The sequence below is a fragment of the Aulonocara stuartgranti genome, assembly GCF_965226115.1.
Source record: "Aulonocara stuartgranti genome assembly, chromosome: 10".
NCBI lineage: Eukaryota > Metazoa > Chordata > Actinopteri > Cichliformes > Cichlidae > Aulonocara > Aulonocara stuartgranti.
The window spans coordinates 33,557,274-33,580,974 of NC_138946.1; the positions used below are offsets into that span (position 1 = coordinate 33,557,274).

General features: G+C 41.6%; 1 protein-coding gene across 2 annotated transcripts in view; it reads right to left on the minus strand.

Moving 5' to 3' along the window:
* Positions 1-17,093, minus strand: part of auts2a (activator of transcription and developmental regulator AUTS2 a) — a 351,431-nt gene extending 334,338 nt beyond the window's left edge. For both annotated transcript variants that reach the window (XM_082549595.1, XM_082549594.1), the window contains exons 1-2: positions 16,882-17,093; positions 14,133-14,866 (exon numbers count right to left, since the gene is read on the minus strand). In XM_082549595.1, coding sequence (XP_082405721.1) covers positions 14,133-14,420 — 288 coding nt within the window. In that variant the 5' untranslated portion in view covers positions 14,421-14,866; positions 16,882-17,093. The remainder of the gene's footprint in view (positions 1-14,132; positions 14,867-16,881) is intronic.
* Positions 17,094-23,701: the final 6,608 nt, after the last annotated feature.

Sequence of the window (23,701 nt, forward strand, 5' to 3'; positions counted from 1 at the left end):
AGTGTTCATTTCTGATTATCCTGTTGCTAGGCAGACAGTGGACAAATCCGAGGGGACAGAAATCAGACAATGAGTCTGAAACATGCCGTCACAGCAGCTGTGGCGTCTCGGCATTGACTCTTCACATCTCTGGCACTCTGGAGTGGCAGAAGAGAATTGTTCCACAACATATTCCTCATATGGCATTTAACCTCCAAGGACCTGGTGTCCACATATGTGGACATCACATTTTGGGTTGCCTAGACCAAAATACTCAATTTTGTTCTACAAGGGCCTGATCAGGGCTGCCACAAACCATTATTTTGATAGTCGACTAATCAGATCATCATCCATTGGACGTAAAACGTACAGCTTATTGCACCAGCAGCATCTGCTCTTATATAACTATCATTAGCTTACAGCTTTAAGTGTTTAAGGTCTGTGCTAACTAAAAATAAAGACAAGATGATAGTTTACTAAATTTTTAATGAAATTTGCAGATTGTTTCAGTGAAGTTTAATAAACTCCTTGCTATCTAAAATATAACAGGACACCGGAGTAAATTCTCGAGCATCTCACACTTCTGATAATCAGCTGTCTGCTTGAGTTTATTCAGCTGTGTAAAAACTAGAGCTGGGCGATAGAACGATAACGATATGTATCGCGATATAACTTTTACTCGATAGAGAAATTAAGCTATCGCGATAGACCTCGCCGCTCTTGTCCTCTTAAAAAAAATAAAAAAAAATAAAAAAAAAAGGTCAGCCAATCCAAATTAAGTAGCGCAGAGCCGAACCAATCACAGCCGCAGCGTCACGTCGCGTGACTTGTTACGTACAGCACAAGTGCCAAGCCGCACGTGTGTTTGTTTGGGAAGCAGCCAGCGCATAATGGAGGAAATGAGTGTGCCGACTAGAAAAATCAACCGAGCGTGACCGAAGAGAAAACAGATGATGGTTCCAACGCCGGAGAGATTGTCGAACGGAAGAGCCATAGAAGTTCCGTAGTGTGAAGGTATTTCTGCTATTTCAAGTCTGACAAAAAACAGAGTAGCGTGCACTGTAAATTGTGCCGAAAGCAAGTCTGGAAATACAATAAACTGGTGCATGCGTCACACTGTGCGCCACGTTATTGTTTCGGTGAAATGAATTTCTACAATACTGTTAATTCTACTCTCTGCAGTGTTTAAATGCTTACATATACACACAGTTACTGTCCGTCCACACATACGACTCGGTTCTGCTTCGATGTCCCAGCTTTGTTTACTTTTTCCCACCGAGGCTTCTAGACTTCTGATTGGCCAACATTTCGGTACGGTTAGGAATCTAGCGCCACCTGCTGCTTTGGCATGTTCATAGCAGCGTTTTCCTTCATTTCTGCCTTTATGTGTGGACGGGATTATTTTTAAAACGAAAACGGAAAATCTCCGTTTTCAAAAACACCCGTGTACGTGTGGACGTAGCCTCAGTCTCTGACTGGAAGCGCTAATTCGTCATTCGGCTTTTGTCAGACTAAAGTAACTGTTAAAACTGTTTGAAAAGCTCAGCTATACAACAAGGAGAGATTGAGAATTTCCTTTTAGTTCTCAGTTTATTTGATATTGACAAAAGTTAGTCAGTTTTGTCTGGTCTTCTGTAAAACAAACTAAGATTTATTTTTAGAATTAATATTTTGTTTCTAAGTGGAATTGACAGTTTAGTCTGTTTCGTTTGTTCTATTTTGAAACTTAAACGCTTTAGCGGCTGCCTTTTGTGTAGTTTGCAATATTTGCCTTTATTTATCTGAAAAAGTCTCATGTTCCTTAAGTACATCTACCCTGTTGAACTTATTATGGGAAATAAATATTTAAAAACAAGCTGCTGATTATTTCACATTTTACTTGTGAGCAACGGCACATTTAAATCTTACAAATATAGTTATTTGGCTGATATCGTGATAGATATCGTTATCGCCTGAAATGAAAAAACATATCGTGATATGAAAAAATCTCATATCGCCCAGCTCTAGTAAAAACTATAACTTTAATCTCAGCCAAACCGATTTACTCAGGAACAAATAAAATACTGAAAAAAGCCAAACAATAACATGTTTAAGTTATCTAAGTGACTTATACATGTTTAACCTGAGGAGCGAAAGACCGCGGGGGTTTGAAAATGATGTGCCGGGGGTTCGCTGTTCTCTATCGAGCTGATGGGTAACAGAAGTCTCCGAAAACGTCGGAGGACTTTTGCAAATATGCGATGTCTTGATAAACCGAGCAGATATTTGAAGTTTACACAGCTACATTCTCGCCTGAAAATATGTTAAAAGTTAAAAGTAGCTGCCGCTATTGTTGGAAACTGGAATTGGCTGAGCCGCGCTATGAATTCTGGGATAGGTTGGGCCATAAAGGACACACCCGACCCATCCTTCAAATCTGGGGAAAGGAAGGACGCATTTGTCGGCCGCATTCGGAGGAGTGATTGAATTTGGACAGGCTTTGTCGCGCCGCTGTGATGTAATCGGCCGACAAATGCGGGCCCTGAATTTGGACACAGCTACGATACCCGACACTGCTGCTTCTTCTTCTTCGGCGTTTTAGCAGCTGGCATCCTTGTAGATGCAGTGCTGCCATCTTCTGTTTCAGCCCATTATTACACTCTTAAATTTTACTGCTTATTCCTGTGTCTTTCAGACGACGCGTCGACTATTAAATTAGTTGTCGACGATTTTGATAGTCGACTCGTCCTGATATCCACTTAAATGGCCTGTATTTATATAGCGCTTTTCTAGTCCCTAAGGACCCCAAAGCGCTTTACACAACCTGTCATCCACCCATTCACACACTGGTGATGGCAGCTACATCTTAGCCACAGCCACCCTGGGGCACTGACAGAGGCGAGGCTGCCGGACACTGGCGCCACCGGGCCCTCTGACCACCACCAGTAGGCAACGGGTGAAGTGTCTTGCCCAAGGACACAACGACCGAGACTGTCCAAGCCGGGGCTCGAACCAGCAACCTTCCGATTACAAGACGACCTGCCAACTCTTGAGCCACGATCGCCCAAGGACATTATACTGTCACTGCTCTATCAAAATTTAAAGCGAATTTCCTCATATTTTTCTCAGAAACAAAAATCAGGTAAAAAAAAAACTAAATAAAATAAAAAAGAAAATTGCATAATTCTTTGTTTTTACATTCATCGGGTCCCAATCAGCCCAAATAGCAAAGAGAAATTTAAAATGCATGAAATGAAAGAGTTCGGGTCTCGGGAGGTTAAATTATGGTTACGTGGTGGGAGCGGGATCCCTCCAGAGGCTGGACCACGCAGTTTCAATTTCTAACTCATCAAACTGTTCAGTGACGCCCTCATCCTCTATGGATAGGTGCCACTCTGACACAGATGGAAACATTTGATTATAGAATCAGGGCTATTACTCAGAACAACTCTCTATTGATTTGCGGTGACCTTCCCCTCAATGGGGACAAATGGATCCTTACCATGCCAACAAAACGCCCGATACAGCACAACCGAGTCCCCACAGTGGAGAGACTGGAAAACAAACGCTTAGCGAGGCACCATGAAAAACCTGATTTGAAGGGAAAGATGTCTTTCATCAGCGCCGGCCAACATTTAGTAGACTGGTTGCTTGAGAGGTCCTTTACACAGCCAGGATGCTGAGTGTACACTAGTTTAAACATGGCCCTGGTTCAGATTAGGTTCAAATGAGAGACATCCTCAGCCTCTAAACCAACGAACATCCACAAAGGAATGAGAAGTTAATTTAATGAGTACATTCAATGTTACACACATTAAGATCCATCAGAGCGACCATCTAATCCCAATATTTCTTTCAATGTTCAGAGATGACAGCTTATTTCATTAATGCGTCACTCACTGGGCTGTCACAGCATATTAATGCATGCCATACATCACTCTGGCTCCAAAATGTAGCTAAATGAACATCTGCCATTACTGCCAGCAGACTGAAATAAATACATGTGTGAAAGGTGGAAAATTAATTAAGGGGCTGGTAAAGAGGTATTATTCAGCAGACAGGAATATCTGTCAAGGCAGCTTGGCCAAAGGAGAGCAGTCATGACAAAAAGCTCTTCTGAAGGTGTTCTTGTTCATCATTCTGCAATTCTCTCACAGGATCAGAGCTTTAAGAAGACCTGGCTTCATACTCGTCTGTATTAATCGGTTCAAACTGTCGTCTTTTATTAGGTTTTTTTTAATATTCTTTCAGAAACAAGCTGTCAATAGATTTGATTTTACATTAGCCTCTTTCTTACAATGAAGTACCAATCGATGCCTTCTTCTCTCCCTTACAAGTCCTCTTCTAGGCAGACTTCTGGGGGCTGTGCCAGAGAAAATCAATTGTTTTTGAAATGCTGGCGAGCTGACGGCATCATCCCACAAACAGCACACACAAAGAAAAATGCCAGACCGTTAAACTGTAATTCATCATCTTCATTTGGCCGTGAGAGGAATATCGTTTATCGACTTCATTACCTGATCTCTTAGCTAAGGCTACCAACCTGCCCTGCTCTGCTTTTAAATGTCAAGAGCCATTAATGAGCTTAGCATTATTTGGTATTTGAAGGTCTGACAACCCATCGATGAACTTATCATTTCGCTGAACTCCTCACTTCATACCACCTCCAGCCTTCGCCCACACACACTGATAACTCAACTTAATCCATGCTGCTCGACGGCACCTCGGCTCGAATGTCTCCTGAGGCCAGTGTGGGTGTGACAGATGGGTGGGAAACTGGTGCCCAAAATGAAATAGCTGATGGGTGCAGCAGACATTAAAAAAAGAAAAGGAAATACCGAGGTCCTGGTGGTGTAGAGTGTAAGCAAAACAAATGTAAACAGTCAGAAAGGACAGGTGGAAGATTTCCACAGGCTTTACAGAAGCATTTCCACTGCAGCACACACTTATGCTACACTATCCCTTTTATAGACCTTTTTGTTAGAGTGATGTGAAGCCTGCAGTGAAATGCATTAAAGGCTTTTGTAATGGGCTGAGCTTTCTGGTCAGCAGCAAAGGAGTCTGCAGCTTGGTGCAGTTAGGCACTGTGGTGTGGTAGGTTCCAGCATCCAACCTCATCTGTTACTGCACGATCTAGTTTAGCACACATCTAGCTAGGCTTCCAGACATTTTTACTGGTAACTGTGCTGCAGGAAACAGTTCATCAATATAGAAATCAACGAGCACTTGCTGACAAAAATGCCAATGAATGATAATGAAAGACAAATTCAAGTATTATCCTTCTAATAAAAGCACAACTTCCTCGTCTTTAAGCTCCTAAAGCATGTTAGAAGCTGCATTTGCAGTGCAGGCTAATGCTAACATGATATTTGGGAGCTGCAGTCTAGTAAACATAAGCCAGCCTTTTCTGAACAGACAGCATACCCTGGTTAAACCAATATTATAAATACTGACTGGTTATTGGTGGACAAATGTATAACAGACGCACTCCTCAAAACTGGTTTTTAGTTCTGTGCAGGGATCCCACCAAAACCAATACTCACTGTATCAGTCTTTCACTAACACTTGAAAAATGCAATATTACTTGTTGTCCTTTGGTACCGCAGCCAGCAAACGTAGCAGGGTGACCATTTTTTCCAGAATTTAAGGGAACAGTAAGGGCTGCAAGTGATCTAGTGCTTACATGATGAAGAGAAAGTTGGAAGTCAGAGATTCCCAGTCCAAATCTTTTCTCTTTACTTTTTTAAACCTCGTGAGCCCCCGAGGGTCTTTCTGAGGTCCCTGCTCAAAGATGACAAGCCCAACATGAATACAGGACTTCTCTGAAATTACAAACTCATTTTGACACCATCTGCAGAAAACTGCTTGTTTTTTGAATATTTTGTGAAGAGTTACCCACACACTCACATACACTGGGCCGAGTTGTGGGATGGTCCTTTTTGCCCCAAATCGTTTGAGCCAATAGAATCACGGTAACATCAGTTCCACCAATCAGAAGCTGCAAGGCAAGAAACACACCTGATGCTAAATGTCTGTAACTGGCGATTTTTGATGGGAGACGGCTCTGAGGCATTGTGGGAGTTAGTCAGGAAACGTAGTCGGCAAAGGTGAGTCTGATTCACATTACTGGTTATCAAGCGTCAAACACATTTGTGGCGTTCTTCTGGTTGGAGCGTGATGAAAGTTGGCTTTTAGAAAATGTATTGTTCACTTTTTTGTTGTTTTTGCTGTTTAGTGTTCGCAGAAATGGGGCAGCTAAAAAAGTCGCCAGATTTGTTTAAAGAATTCAAGTGGAGTCATTTCCACTTCAGAGTAACAACATGCCCACAACAGCTTCATCTAAAGCTTTTGGTAAATCGTACCCACCAGATCCTTTAGAGATCCAGATGTTCCACATCCACATTTGCTGGGTTAAATTATTCATTCTCAGATTTTTCTTATTAATAATTCTTACAAAGATGTTAGATTTGCTCTCACAGCAGCACAGGATCAAACCATTTGTAAGCAGTTTTATTCAGCACAAAAAAAGCAGGATAGTCTAATTAAATGGCGCTCGCTCCAAAGGGAATAGGGACAAAATTTCAAATGAAGAAAAATATCAAGACCCTTCGGTGCTCCCAGACTTTTAGAGAGCTACCACTTCAGTCTCATAATTCACATTCATTACAACAGTATTTAGTACAAATGTGACAAAAAGTGTCATAAATATACAAAGACCCCCTGCTTTACCCTCCCACACCCACACAGTTTTTTCAAACTTCCTCCAAGTCACAGAAAGAGGCCGTCTATGCTGACGCAAAATGCTTGTGTCAGCTCTGCACGTCCTTACCAACGCTAGGCTCCTCTCCCCATCTCACCTATGTGCTTTGTAATCCATTTATACGCTCGGTCCGTTCGATGCAGTGTGTGTGCATTAGGCCAATGTGTTTTCTTCTGCTTTTTAAAGTGTGTAACAAATGAAGTTAGAGAGGAAAATGATTTAGAGGAACAAGAAACCTGCAGGGTGCTGTGAATGAAGACGTCTTTCCAGAGTGAGAATCAAAGTCGAACAGACAAATGTACTCGTTTACACAGAGCTGCTTTTATGCTGTTCACTGTATTATCATGGGCAGTCAGTCATGTAATAGACTGCTGTTAACCTCCTTTGTAAGGAGATCAGGTGTTATTGGGCAGAACGAGCCTTCAGGCATAACCTTGGACAATAGTGAAAGAGGTTACAATGGTGATGGCACTGATACAGTCTTTACTACAGACAGAGACAAATGGTAAGGGGAACTTTTCTGTGCACGTGTGCATGCACTTTTAAGAAAGTTAATGTTCAATTTTAGAGAACGACTGGATGGTTCGAGTAACGGCATAATTTTAGCACTTACAGATCCGACAGTGAGTGGTTCCCGTTACTCATCCAGTCTGAGAAAGCACTGGTTGAAGTGTTTGTGTATTTATTGATTTCTTTTAAGTAATTGTGTTTTATGTATATTATGGTTTTATATTTTTACTAATGCTTTATATGCTTATATGTGTGCATGCTCGCACATATGCATGTGTATGTATGTATGTGTATATATTAGGGGTGCAACGATACACAAAATTCACGGTTCTGTTCGATACTTTGGTGTCACGGTTCGATATTTTTTCGATACAAAAAAATGTTCATGCCTTTTTAATTTGTCATTTATTAAAATTATAAATATATATTTTAACTCAAAAGTACAGTTTTTGAATTTAACCCTAACCCTTGTGCGTGTTTTTTATTTTGACAGCGAATGCGCACCTGCGGACCACTTATGTGCAGCCCTGGTTATTTAGCTCGTCATATTGCAGCCACAGAAATTCTTTTGTCCATGAAACCATAAAGCTGCACTTTCTTTTTGCCTTATAGTCTGATTTGTCATAACTTCTCCGTTTTGTGGTAAGCTTTTCTTTGGCTGTCACTTCTTCACCCTGACCTGTCTTATTTGGCTCAGCAGAACTGAAATGCTTTTACACACTCACTCACATAAGCTCAGCGATTCTCTGCACGATCAACCTCTCACATGTTTAAGCTGCGGGAGATTTCACTTGTCATGTTTGCATAGTAAGCTAACGATTAATAAGACGATGTCAGAGGAATTGGTGCGCAAATTATCATCACTCACAGATCAGTGCTGTCGCTCTCTACACACAGTTCGCACGATTGCAAAGTGAAAGCAAAAAAAACAAGCGCAAATTCAAACGCGACTTCAATATGTCACATATTGACAGTGGCTCACCGATGCCAATGACATAATTACCCAGCTACATTTCCAAAAGAATGCAAAAGCATTGACATATATTTTTCCTACAATAGCCCGACGGGCAGGGAAGAGATAGATTTTGGTAGCCCGACTGAAAAAAATCGCTAGCCCCGGGACGTCGGGCTAGCTAGAGAAATGTCTCTTTCCAAAATAAAAGCTATACTATCCGCTTCTTCTGGGCTATATTCTCAGCAGCATAAGGAGAATCAAGTGCTAACAGCTGTCTAAATGACTCGGCTAAAGTTAGTAGCATGCTTGTTGTTTTTGTCTTTGCACTAGGATGATGTCGGTGTAAATGTGCAGTCATATTCGTTGTGTTCCCACTAGTGCTTTCAGGTTAATCTCGTTGAAATGACCTTAACGCCACAACACGGCAAATCTCCGTTAACGAGCTACCGCCGATCGCTCCGTGCATGGGGCTAGACGGCCAACACGTTAACGAGCTAACTGCGCTAACACACTAGTTCCCACCCATGTAATTGAGCATTGCGTGGCACATCCAACATACTCTTTTACCTTAGTCCATGACGCGCTTACCTTCAGGGTCATACGTCACATGAAAACCAAAATAATTCCAAACGCCAGATCTGAATGAGGGTGGGGGAGGTGCCCTGCACTCTTCCTTCTGTCTATGCTGTCTGTGTTGAGCGCTCAGTGGATCTGCGCTCGACAGTGCAGCCTAGGCGGAGTAGTCGAACACAGATTCACTGAGCGCTCAACACAGACAGCATCGTCAGAAGGAAAGTTGATAAAATAAATTACAAATGTTGTATTGTTCGATACATATGCGTACCGAACCGAAAGCACTGTATCGAACGGTTCAATATCGATACGAATATCGTTGCACCCCTAGTGTGTGTGTGTGTGTGTGTGTGTGTGTATATATATATATATATATATTTAAGATTTATACCTTGTGTTGGGGGGGGGGGGGGGGGGGGGGTTGTGTGTGTGTTTCTGTCTTGTTTTTTATGGACATGAAGTCTGCCAATAAAGATTGAATTGAAATTGAAATGTAATGCAAACATAAAGACATCACAGAGCAGCAATTATGGGGAAAGAACGGAGCAACGGGTTAACTAAGGCAACGTTTTTAAATCGGTTCTGGTCAGCGGGGGCACGCCGAGGTTACGGACCCCTTTCAACTGAAATGGGTGCAAGACAGCAAAGGTTTGTGGAGGACAAGGCACTCAATAATTTAGTCATTTCTTCAAATGCTATAATAAGTTGCTGCTCAGGCTTCTCTCAACAGAAATCGGCCTCTAAACCAAATCCTTCAGACAGCTTCTGCTACGTACTTTGATCTCAGTGCAACGAGGAAGCGCTTCTCTGTCCTTGTAGCAGGTTGTGTTTGTGCTGTATGAGACCGAAAAAACACACATTACAAGGAAATAACCGTTGCAAATGGTCAGTGTCACACTGGATACTGTAGCATGCTTTGGAAGTGCCTTAGCTCTACATTATTACACTAACAGTCATAATAACTGAATAGCTGCTTCGTATCACTGCATTAGATCTGCTATCCATGAACTACGATTGCACGCAGAGGGCAGAAAGCACATAGTGTTTCTACACTCAATAAAGCAATATCACCATGCCTTCGGGCTAACGCTTGACTACAAACAGCCTTCTGCTCATAAAGAACTGCTAATAGTAAACGTGTAGCCTTGTTTTGTGTTCACATTTTCAATTCAATTTTTTTTTTGCACAAACCATTTACGAGATTGTGACCACGATGTTTTCTACATCCCTTAAACCAGCAGAGGTTTGCACAGTAATGAACATGTACGAGTACTGCACAAGTATTCCTTACATCCTACATGTGCACAAACTACTGTTGCCGCAGTGCATCTGCAATAATATCAGTGTAAATGATGTAAAAGTGTCATTCCCATGAATTTACACTGCTTGATGCACACAACAATAAGGAACGCACACCCACGTGTAACAGCCTGTGCGTTCCTTGCTTTCCTTGCATATTTTGCAAGACTGCAAAATATGCAGGAAAACTTTCCATGAAAGGTGGAAACAACAAACTTTCACTGTCCATCCAGACTACGAAGGAAGAGATATTTGCAGCTGGTGACGCCTGACCCAAATGTTCACAAATGGCTCCACCGAGAACGGCGAGCTGTACTCCATAAGACAGGAAGAGCTGACGGTGGATGGAAATTACTGATGTGGTTCAATGGTAAAACTACAGGGCTTTGAGCAGCTGGTTAAAAAGCTTAATGCAAGATACACCCCATGCAAAAATACATTTCATTTTAATGTTTTTATGTAACAACTCCTGAACAGTTACAAGGTTCAGGAACTTTACTTGCTGTTAAACTACAGTGTTGAGCAGTCTCGTTATACTTTTACTGACAATTTTCAGGAAAAATACCAAAGTTACATTTGGGCTTAGACTTGACGCATGCTGTGTCTCTGCTATTGCATTATAGTGCTGCTAGCACCTCATGCTAATAGATTCACACATTGAATTATGTCGTCTGTCATCAGTGACAGTAACTCACTGGATCGTTTCCTTATATCATCAGAAATATGATCACAAGTTTTATAGAAATACGATGATATTATTTTGAGGTCATATCGCCCATCCTCCATTCCTGTTACATTACGAGCTGATGCAGGTGAAGGCTGGGAGGTTTCTTCAAGCAGCAGCTACTTCCTTTAACAACAGTACCAACGAACACGAACTGAAGAGCACCGACAAACAACAAAGGAACTGTGACAACCACATACTGTACAACAGCTACCAAAAGCTACTTGGTAGCTGAAGGTCTCAGGAGCCTCATCAATGAAGCCTTAGCTCCTAAAGCTAGGCTATCAGCATGCACACTGAAAGCAGGCCTGGGAGCAGTGTGTGTCTCCAGCACCGCGGTGACAGATGGAGCGCACTGGCATCTACCTCCAGGGCTCTGACCTCATCAGAATTTAACTTTACCCAGACTGTGATATACGTGTGCTCGAAATATTATGTGGTCCAAACAAAGCAAACTGGGGTCACTAGTGTGAAATTAATAAAAAACAATAATAAACAATAAAGGGGGATAAAGTAACACAGAGACGGAGAAATCAGAGATTCTCACTAAGATTGAAATGTTGCCTAATTATTCATATGAAAATGAAAACCATGTCTACTGCCATGAAAATCCTTCCTAAGTAGTCTTATCCATATGCGAGAAGCTGTAAGGAGTCTCACCAGCAGCATTTATCACATCAAAGCATTCCTCAGGAAATGGCAATCATTCGAAACGAAACACGCTGCAGTTTCTCCTGGAAGACTTACAAACCCGAGTCCATCAAAACCTCCTTCATTCCTCTCAGTCATAATTTAAAGTCAGCAGCTGTGTGTGTGTGTGTGTGTGTGTGTGTGTGTGTGTGTGTGTGTGTGTGTGATGGGGAATCAAGACGTAGAAAATAGAGTGAAATCTTGTTTCAGAACTTCTCAACATCTGAATCACTAAACTTCAGCTCCAGTCAGCCTGAGGTGTTCAATTAATCAATCAGTTCAATAATATATTCGCTACATTCATTCTTTAACCTGAGATTAGCATTTTTTTAATTAAAAAAAAAACAAAAAAACATTTTAGAGATCTAAAAATTAACTGATGAGTTGGGGACAAATTAGCAGACCGATGAAACACACGTGCAAACATTTTGAACTGAACACACTCGGACAAAGAGTGAAAGAAATGTTATTACATCCAGTCAGTGCCGAGGAGAAAGATAAACCTCTCCCACTTCACAGCATCTGAACTATTACATCTGAGGCTCATTTCAACAAAGCTCTGCACTTAATGCTCTCCAAGAAGTGGAAGTATTATAGTATTATAGCATACTTCAATAGTGCCATCTATTCTGTCTGCTAGATGATGCTGAATCAAGCAAGTGTGTGTGTGTGTGTGTGTGTGTGTCAGAATTGGCACACAAACCAAGTATAATTAGTTTTTCCTGCTACTCTTACTTGAAGAGCATATTTATTACTGAGTAAACCACTCTGACAAGATTTTTCTAGATCGCTGTGACTCAATATTAATTTAATGACACTTAAATATTTTCATTCATTATTCTGTTTAAAATTCAGTAACAGACTGATAAATGAACAAACTACGCAAACGGCTCTCGTAAGGCACCAGGACGAGGCTGCGGATAATAAATCTGTTATAATCAAACGTTAAAGTACAACGAAACCTTCAGTAAACTGCAGGTTGGCAGAAAACACTGAAGGAAAAGGGGAATTTTTATTATTAGCTATTTAGTTTGACTAATTAAGAACCAAATTTAAATTTGAAAATGTGACAACTTGAAGACTTGAAGATAAAAATCCTCAATTATACAAGTTTGTTTTGAAAATCTGAGATATCTATGAGCATCAAAAATTAACTCTATTTTTTTTTTTTATTGTATAACTTAACAGCATTAAAGCAGCACTGATAATATCCAGTAAGTAATTACATGATGTGATGATTTTAAAGCGTTCTGGTCTACTCTGGTAGTTATTTCAGGCTTTTATTTTAAAAATCAGCCACAGATTATATCAACAGATTAACTTCCTGCTAATGAAATTATGCTTTTATTTTATTTTTTTATTTTTTGCTGAAAAAAATAAAAAGATTTTTAAGATCTTGTTCAAATTATTAAAGATGTTTAAGGAGCAGTTACAGATCAAACGTGTGTAACAGATGTGTAACAGATGTGTAACAGATGTGTAACAGATGTGTAACAGATGTGTAACAGATGTGTAACATGCGTGTGATTTTTCTGTGCATTAAAAATCATTTGCAGACGAATCTATTTTAAATGCAGCAACTCACACAGACAAATTTACAACATTTATTTTTTCAAACCAAGCTCAGTTTTTTGGTTTTTTTTCTTGTTTAATCAGATTTCTTAGTTCTGAACAAACACATCTGACCAATCAGATTACTGCGTTTGGCAACAAGTGTGCTGCAGTTCAAAATGCACTCTGAATAAAGAGGAATAAAAACATGACCGTAAGCAACTCTTGAACTGCGAAAAGTGTGGCTCTGTCTAACAAAAGGATACAATGAGGACAAGTACGACTCTTTATATCCTTGATATGGACCAAACTAGTGAACGAGAGATTAGCACCGCACTGCATACCTTAGTGTCAAACTTATACCCTCGAACCTTGGGAGGACAGATAATGAAGTTAATAATGTAGATCAGTAATGCTGGATGTAGAATAACCACCCGTTAATGTAGCAACCCTATCTGCTCAAATGTCTTTGGGTCGAATATGTAGACACGTCTGTACTTCCTGTTGCCGTTTGTTTCCTCATGACGCTTCTTCGTGTCAATCGCTGTCCTTATTCTACAGTCACGACAGTCACGACAAAATAGACTCCGCGATAGCTAAAAACTGACATGGACAAATGGCAACACCTAGGGCAGAATATTTCCACAACTGCAGAGGTTTGTCACACAATTGTGTAACTTGCCACTACAGAAAAATGTAGCAGTTAGGCTCTATATAAAATGCTTGCTCATGCAAGTCATAATGTAGAACTATATCACTGGAGGTCAGCCAAGGAAAATGGATAGCCAGCACATAATAAATTACCACCAGTGAATAAACTGTTGTAACATGGATCAAATTGCTCTCTCGTGCCAAAGCGCACAAAGGCACAACAGCTTCTACAACCATAGCTCAACATACTTCATCTGGTGTGAGGCTTTGCAAGAAAACTCATCCAGACAACATCAGCCTGCATCTGCTGAACACCAGCTCACACCACAGCCAAACACACAGGTAGGAGCTAAAAACAAAAGTACCTGACCGATCCATTCAGCAGAACACACCGTCTGACAGCTCGAGTTTAATGTGTAAGTGCAAACAAGTCCCCTCCCACTCCGTGGTACAGAACTCACCTCCAGGGCCTCGAGGGTCACGAACCCTGTGATGGAAAAGCCGTCAATGATGTCCTCTTCGGCAGAAGTAGACTCCTTCCGCTTTCTTCGTGGAGGTCGAGGTCGGGACGACGAGGGCTCCCTGTCACCCTCCCGCTCTGAGTCAGAGGAGAAGCGAAACACGGAGCCCTTCACGTGGTTGTTCTGTATCCCATTTGATCTCCTCTCCCGATCCCTCTCGGACCTCGACTTCCTCTTCTTCCGGAGACCACTAGATCGAGGGCCATCCATGTCCTTCATTGGAAGCATCCAAATAAACCCTCCTGTTAACCGGGAATCAAAGCCTTCGAGGGCCCAACGCGGCACTGCTAAACCTCCACTTGGGCAAAGACCCCCTTGAGGAGAATCTCCACAATATCCAAGAGAATGTTATCAGTGGGATAGATCCAAGGTAATCATAATATCCAACAGATGAAGCCTTTTATGGGAAACTCAAAAGCGCACTGACTCCGTGAACCCAGCTAGGCTTCACGAAAAGATCCCCAAAGGCAGTCCATCAAATCCTACAGCGGAGGTGTAAAATGATCTATTAAACACGTTATCGCCAAGCTGTCGATTTTGCCAGGGGAAGGACTTTTCAAGTTAAAGCAAATGTCTGCTCAGTGAACGTGCCCCGCCGTGATGAGATGAGCAGGTGCCGCCACATCTTTCTTCTCCAGGAACTGCTCTTACCCAAGGTCAGCAAACTCACGCTCCTGCAAAATAAAGATGGACAGAGAGAGAGAGTGCATGCATTTGCAACATGTTCACTCAGCAAGTTCAACAGTGCATTGGAGCTAATGAGCCATTTTCCGATAGGTGCTGCATGCTACAACAGAAGGTTCTTGGCTTGGTGCATAATGCAAGATGAATGTTTTATTAGTTGCATCTGCTGAGTATACAGTGCTTTTTACACTGCCAGGTCATTAAGCCCCGAGATGAGATGATTATGTGTTGTAAGTGCTCTTTTACTGGTGTCGCAAAAGCTTTTGCCAAGTTTTCTAACATAAACTGTGTTTTTAAATGATTGAGCTCCTTGTGTAAATTATATAACACCAGTGTTATTTTGCTACACGATGGCTTAAGTTTCCTGGGATTATTTTTGGCCTGGTGACAGCTACAAATGTAAACTCTGTGACAGCGCTTCAGCACTATTCCTGCTACAATAATTAAACTGACAAGGTGAACAATATACTCTATTTGTCTGCTCACTACATTAGTTTTAATGCAAATGATCAACATTTTGGCACACACTCACATGCATCAGAAATGACATTTCATTCACTTTCACTGTGCAACATCACTAATAATAAAGTTGCAGCATAAACAGACATAAAAGACAAATTAGACGAGTCAATATTTGGGAGCTGCGCTTGAATAATATAGCTTTGACTTGTAGACATCCATAAATGAATTGCTGAAATTAACAGATTCCCCCTGACAACCTGTTTCAGTTCACCATTCATTTCTTTCAAAACATCCCCTTGGCACACAGACATGACTACACTTCTCCTTTCACAAATTAAAAGTAGGTCTAATTGAACAGAGACACGCGTTTGAGGTTTTACACACTCTAAACAAATGCCACGACCCTTTATTAAGGTTATCCTGTGTTTGGCTGCAGAGCTTAGCAGAACCTGCCTTCACTGACACTGAAGGCATCTGGCTGCTTTATAATATGAGGATGCAACATTCAACAGCTTGCAGTGCTATTCTACATCATTCTCAGGAGCAGCCCAGCAGACTAGGCCTAAAGCCACAGAAAGTCACTCTGGCATCGTAGTCCAAAACACATATGGCTTCTCAGTGTGTCCAGAATAATAATTCCCATCCATTACATCACAGAAATGGTATTCGTATGTTGAAGAAAACTGCTTCAGACCGAACTAACTGCAGGCTTTTACTAAGCCTCCAGAATCCAGGTGGACGTTTCAAGCACAGAGGAATGAACCCTTTTCTGCATCACCACCCAAACCAAAAACCAATCTGTCACAGTCAACCACCATCTTCAACTTTACAGTGTCTCCTTGGACACGGGCTGTCATGTAGTGAGCTCATCTGGATTCTGCAGCATGTATGCTCTGCTCGACCCTGCAAAGTGACAAATGTTTTAAGCATGCACAGTCACAACCATTTTGGGGGGCTTGATCAAAGGCATACACAACAAAGGCACTAACAAGCCTGCATGCCAACAATTAAGTGTGCATCAACCATTTACAGCTATTCATTTCACAGTACATGTCCAGTCTTCTAACAACACCCCCAAGAAGGCAAATGCACCTTTACCGTGATAATGCTTCTAAGCCTTTTTTAAGTACCTGTGCCTTTAACCTGATGCCCCATGCCAATACTCATCTAATGGCACACAGACACTGTGCAAATAGCTCCCAAAATATCGCTTATTTAAACACACACACACACACACACACACACACAAACTGTGTCCTAGCACTCGCCCTGGCTTTTCCAGTTCAGCAAAGACTCTTTCTCTTGTCTCAGCTCACAGTCCCTTTTTGTCTGCCTGTGCTGTCAGTAAAGATCTCAGGCTCTGTAATCCAGTCCAGCCCACAGCAGCAGCAGCGGACTGGCACTGCCTCCTGCTCCGGCTCTCCAAGCTTCATTTTCTACTATAAGACACACAACAAAAGCAAGCCTCTCTCTCTCTCTCTCTCTCTCTTCTTTTTTTTCCTTTTGCTCCAAGACACGTCATGCAAAACCAAGAATTGCAAACCCTTGCGAGTGGGGAGGGACCGTCCGGACAAGTTGAAGGCCTTCAGTCACTAAAGAAAAAATAAAGATAAAGCACAAGAAGGTTTGGAGCTGGCAAAATAAATCCCGCGAAGGAAAACCATAGGGTATCTCCTCCTCCTCTCCCCAGATCCGAGCTTCAGGATCCCGGAGAAGGGAGACCGGGGCGCAGTGATACGGCGATGCCGCAGTGCCGCTTTACAGGCTGCACGCTTCCTCCTCGGCGCAAATAGTGCTGTCCGTGGACGTTTGTTCTGCGAGTAACGGTAAAGATACAGTACGGCTACTAACTTAGCTGCAAGTCAAATGTGCTGGAGCCACTTTGTACAGTCTTGTTATTTCCGAACTTAATTATGATTTGCAACCGGCGCGTTTTTAATGTTTTTATTGTACATGCGTGACAAAATAATTGCAAATGCGCGTCAGGTGAACGGTTCAAGTAGGAAGTGGTGATGAATACTAGAAGAAAGTGTCCGGTCATTACTTCATGAACCTCGGCTTTATCATTAAATGGTAAAATATGCATTCATTAGCATAATTGCTTAAATACTAAATTGAACAGCAGCCTGTGGTCGTTAACGCCCACCAAGCTAAAGACAAAGCCACACAATTGATTTTATGGAGAAGAGAAGCAGCAACTCAATTTTTTATTATTCGTTTAGCGACTGTATCTTTATTTCATCCAAATTATTTAGTAATTTTAAATAATTCATTATTTATCCCCCTCCTTCAGGACAGATACGTTAGCTACAATGTTCTCATAAAGTATGAACTCTTGCTTCAAGGACACCTGTGGCCAACTAACTCCACCCAACCAGCACTGCAGGTGGTGTCTGACCTTACAGCAGCGGCAATGAATAATAAAAGACTAAATAAGCACAGCATATTTTCGACATTTAAAGTCAATATTTACCCTGGAAAGCTGCTTCTCAGCACTGAGTTGTTAGTCACCCCAGCCTTTGCAATCACACAATTACTTGCATGTGTGGGGCCACGAGATTATGCGTGTCCCGAGTCTCCAGCGCTCACGGTGTTGCCCCAATAAGCTGTCAAAGCAATACGTGCGCTTTAGTAAAGGTTCTGAAGCTTATTCATTATGTTGGTGTCGTGTTTTGCATTTATATTGTAATAAAGAAAGAAAACATGGAGTTATTCAACATCCAGGTTGTGCACCATTTGGCAGGAATAAATCTATTCAGTTCAGGTCACTTCACTCAGGTTGTTCAGTGTCATTCATGAAAAGCAGTCAAGCATCAGGCTGAGATTTACAATGGCTGCTGGAACATGCTTTGCTCTTTTAAAGTCTTCTGCTTGCATGGAGACATACCAGGTGAATAATACCCTCACCAACATAACCTAGGAGCACAGTTATATTTATATTTAGATGCAGAAAGGTGGCTGAAGATGTTTTCACTGTCTGCCAACTGAAAATCAGTATTTAAGTAGTAATGCATGTTTTATTGCAGATAATTAATCAGATAATATATTTTTAAAAAACTTTAATATTTGCAGCTTTATGTTCCATAAATGTGGATCGAGTGAATGCCTCGCAGCACATGTCACTGCAGCATTACCACAACATGCATTGATTTTTAGGTCCATTAATACCGTGGGGTGAGCATTAATAACAGTGCAACAACAGTGTGAAGTTGTACTATATTCAACAATAATTCAATTTAATAGCAGCTTTATTGGGTGTAGTGTCAAAACCTCATGGAACTCATGTCTAACAAAAACAAAGAAAAGAGGAATCGGGGAAAGTCAGTGAACTGGTCCTCTGCACCCAACCATGGGTGGGATATGTATTTTTAGCTCAGTCTAATGATGCAGAGGCTGAGTGGCTTGGCTCAGAGCTTGCTTAAAGTGCTTCAATTCCCAGCGCCCAGTGGCCAAGGGACCCCATCTGCCTGTAAGAATAATGCTGGGGGATACACATGCACTTGACCCCACCTCGTCTTCCAGGAGGAGTGTCCTTGTGAGGAGTGGTGTGGCAGGGGAGAGGCAGCAGCGAGGCAGCTAATTCAGCTCTCCCAGCCTCTGCTCACTTGTGGGGAAGATAAATGTGCTCCTCTCCCCTCTCCTCTGCCGTGCCATAATTAGCTTTAATTACACCTTTGCCCAAACTTTCTGTGCCTCCACAGCTTCATTCACTGCCACGCAACAAACTGGATCCAGGGATCTGAAGGCTGATAAAGTGGAAATATTTTCGGTAAATGTATGAAGTAGTCATCTGGATAATTGGTTCGGACCGCTGACCGCTGCCTTCACCACTCTCCGCACAACGAAAGAGTCAGGGATCATTCTTTCCAGCTGTAGTGTCTCCAGCTTGCTATAATAATGTCTTCCTGAGCCAGGGATAGCTCAGAAGGTGGAGTGGTTGCCCCGTGATCGGAAGGTCGGGGGTTCGAATCCACTGAACGGCTACCCTGAGGTTCCCTGAGCAAGGTACCATCCCTACACACTGCTCCCCGGTGCGCCTGCTTAGCGGCTGCCCACTGCTTCACTGACTGAATGGGTCAAATGTAGAGAGAGTAATTTCCCCACGGGGATGAATGAAGTATGCATTATTATTGTTTTGTGATTGGATTCAATCATCAGGCTTCTTTACACAGGAAACTGGAAACGCTAGAAGAAAATAAACTCAAGAACTAAATGACAAAAGTTATAAAATAGACTCAAAATCCAGTAAGCCAACACAATCAGGCTTTTATAACGACTGTTTTATAGCACAGGTATTTTCCACACACCACACAAGCCTGAGAAGTCTGTAACAGGATGAAGCTGAGGGGATAGGTCGATCGCAGATCAACTATTATGCCACCTGAAAATGCATTTCTGCGTATTTATCTTTAATTACCAAGTCAGAATGCAAAACTTCCTGTTTTCCTCTTCAGACAGCAGATGGTAGTAATTAAGGAATCGGATTAACAAAATAGAATCGTGCATATTATCACACACTCCTCATTTCCAGCTTTTACCTTTATCCCATTTGTGCATCTTCATCCTTTTTATCTTGTCTTGTCAGGGAAAAGGCTCAGCTGGGATGTAGTGACAGTATGGGTGCAATACAGCTTGATTTCCTGAGCACTCATAGCAACAAAGAGATTCCTTTTCCTCCTCCAGCTGTGCTAGCAAACCCTATAATAGCCTTTATTACTTTAAATAGTTCTCACCCCACTGTATCTGTGTAGCTGCACTATTGCCTCTTTGTTCTGTGTTGTTGTGTTCACTTGGCAAATAGGATTTGTTGATGCTATTCATCAAAGGTATAGTGGGGACTACAATGTCTCTAACACACTGTGTGTGGGAGGTATAATATTCATCACTAATGACTTGTCCCCGAAGGCCTTACAAGTGCTTAATGACCTTAAAGTGCAAGCAATACATGACAGGCATCTGACATGCTCGCTGCTAAATTGTGGCACATGACCTGCTGTTTAAAAGCTGACCTAAATTATGAATAGCTTCAATGCGTCTCTACTGTCACATTAAAAAAAGAAGAAGAAGCATTTAAAGCGTCCACAGGCTAATGTGTGAATATGTTTCAATGGAAAAATTACTTTTTAAAGCAGGAAAGTGAATTAGTATGATTGATTATACAGATCAGTATGAGTGAGGCTTGTACCTGTAATGATGACAGCGTGGACTGAAAAGCCTCTCTGGATTTAATATATGGGGCCTGTCAAAATCCTCTTAGCTCGTGGCTCCTCAGTCGGCTCACACAATCAATCATTGTTGACTGTTTGGGCTTTGGATAAGACTCGCATTCGCCGTCACAGAAATGTGGAAAGGACGTCAATTTTAAATAATTTACTGATTATTTCAAAAAAAGTTGTTTTACAAAATGTGAATGGAAACAATTTAAACCCTCTGAAACGAGCAAAGAAAAAACAATCAAATGTTTGAAATGGGAAATTGAATTTATTTGTATATTTTGAAGATGAAATGATCATTTTGTCTTCAGGTCCAGCAGAGTTTCTTTTGTGAAAGCTAAGTCAGAGCTAACATTAACCTCCTAAGACCCGAACTCTTCCACAGCAGCATTTTTAATTTCTCTTTGAGTTTTGGGCTGATTGGGGCCCGATGAATGTAAAAACAAAGAATTACCAGATTTTTTTTTTTACCTTACTTTTGTTTTTAGGAAAAATCAGAGCCACATATGAGGATATTCATTTAAAATTTCGATAGAACAGTTGCAGTATAATGTTCTCGTAAGTGGACATCAGGCCCTTGTAGAGCAAAATTGAATATTTTGGTCCAAATAACCCAAAATGTGATCCTAGGTCCTATAGGAGGTTAAAGGTGGAGGACGTAAACAAAAGTCAAGAGGAAAACTGCAGAGAGCTTTAGCATCCTGTCAAAGACGTCATTTCAACAATTCAACAATTTATGAGCAAAACTGCTCCACCTAAAGTTTCATTATCTGCAGTACACAGTACGGTAATACTGTTAAAAGCATCAGCGTTCAGACAAAGGCCACACGCTCACACTGAACTATATTTGGACCTTCAGACAGCAGTGCATTCAAAACAGATGGACGGTTGTGTTGGCAAATTTAAGACCCAGTCACCCTCAGTGGGTCCAAACCCAATTCAAGGGAAAGAGGGAAAATGTGACCAATCAAAATTTGAAATTAATTTTGGAGACGCTGCATTTTAAACAGGACGGGGACCAAGTGGTTTTTAGCTTTCAGTTCAAATTCCAGCTTCTGTTATGGTCCGGGGGTGTATTAATGCACATGGCAGTCCCATCAATGCTGAATGATATCTAGAGATTTTTGAGTAGTATATGATGCCATCAAAGAGTCTCAGTGCTTATTTAGCTACCCTGATGGCCTGTCTGTAGTCCAGAGCTGCTGCTAACCAGAGAGGTCCTGAACTGGTGAGCAGCTGAAACTCAATATCAAGCTGGAAAAACGTTTTGCTTTCTAAAACCACAGAAATCAGTTTCCAAATGCTAAGAGTGATGAAGAAGACGAGACGGTGGTAAACATGCCCCTCATGCACTCTGTATTGCTGAGTTCTAAGTCAGCACGTAGTTTCCAAAAACTGTTTTGTCCTGTATGATGAAATCATTTTAAATTGAGGGTTTAAATCATCAGCAAATCATTGCCAGTTGTTTTTATTGAGATTTTATTCAAAAATCAGTTTTGGGGGGATTTAAATGCACTAAAATCAAACACTGGTTGCTATCAGAGCAACAGAGCAGAGTACAGCATGTGCCTTGGTCAAGATCAAAGCTGCTAAAAGTAAAAAGCTATTTGATAATCCGTCTATCAGTAGAACATTCTCTGTGAGTATATTTTCAATAACTACGACCTTTCTGAAGAACGAAGGTGTGCAGAAGGAGTCTGTTTAGCTTCTTGCACTTCTGTGTCCTGGAACAGCGCGAGCGTGCTCACAGTCGGGTTGGTGGTGTAATTAGTAACACCATTAACTGCTGTGAAAAGGTGCTGTTGAAGAAGTGAACAAATAATAGCTGGCTGTCACGGGTTCTTTTAAGTCTTAGAAGGTAAGTGCAGCATTTATTTAACGCGTGCCGAGTTTAAAATACATCTCTGTGAACTCGCACTCATTTGAAATGCCAACGATGACCTTTCGCTGCATGTTCGGCTCGAAGAGGAAATCATTTACACGTGTATTCATTATTTCACCAGATGAGTCGATGCACTTGAGCTGTTATTCTTTCTTTTTCTCTCTGATGCTGGGCTTTTCTATATCTGTGCATACACACCAGAAGAAGCGTCCAAACACGAGGGCAAGGAATGATATGAAAACAGATGGAAACAGAAAATAACACAAAGCAAACACGCTGCTATGTTTATCTCCAGCAACATGGACCACAAATAAGTTCTTTGAATGACAAGTACAAATATTGAAAATGATAGCTGACCTAGTAAAACAACAGCATACAGCTTTTTAAACTAAAGATGCTGTCAGATGTGAGCACGGCAAACAAAGCACAGAAATGGTGTTATTTGAAAAGCACATCTACGGCTCAATTACAGAAACATTCAGCACTAGCTAATTCATGAGACGACAAGTTCAACATCAAGTTGAGCCACTTGAGATAAAACAGACTGATTTCAGTCTGCTTTACTCTTGTCGAGTACAACTGAGGCCTGAGAGAAGCATGTGTTTTCAATTCCAGTATAATGAAGTCATGGAGTCTTCAGAGGGACTGTGAGGTTGGGAATGTGTTGCAGTATTTCTGCTATTACGATGTCAAATTCATAAATAATGAAGGTTCAAATTAAAGCCGGAGCCTGGCTCTGGTGCGGAGCCGTGTGTAAATTATTCCTCGGACGTGGATCACTCGTTCAGCAGTCTGTTCTTGTTTCTCGAGCTTACGCTGTAACGATGACCTACGCGTTCATTTTTTCCACAAGCTTCTCCAGAGCAATTCGACACCTTTTCTTGATTTGTCAAAGTTTCTCTCGCTAGCAAATCCAACCCATTACTCACAGCTACAACTGACATCCACTGAACAGGCTCCCTTTGAAGGTTGCACGATGCAGGCCCCCACCTGTCACCTAATACTTCCTGTCCTTTTGTTAACCTTGGGGCTACCGCCCCCACCCAAACCCTAGAATACATAGAGTGTGGAAACAGTACAATCCAGTTTTATTTACAAAGTGCTTTAAATAAGTATGTAAGGTAAACACCCCACCAATCAGATGACTCTGATTTGGCACACTTTGCAATTTGGCGACAGTGGGAAGGAAAAACTGATTTTTAACAGGAAGAAACCTCCGTCAGAACTGGGCTCAGGGAGGGGCGGGCTGATAAGAAGGTGGGGACTTA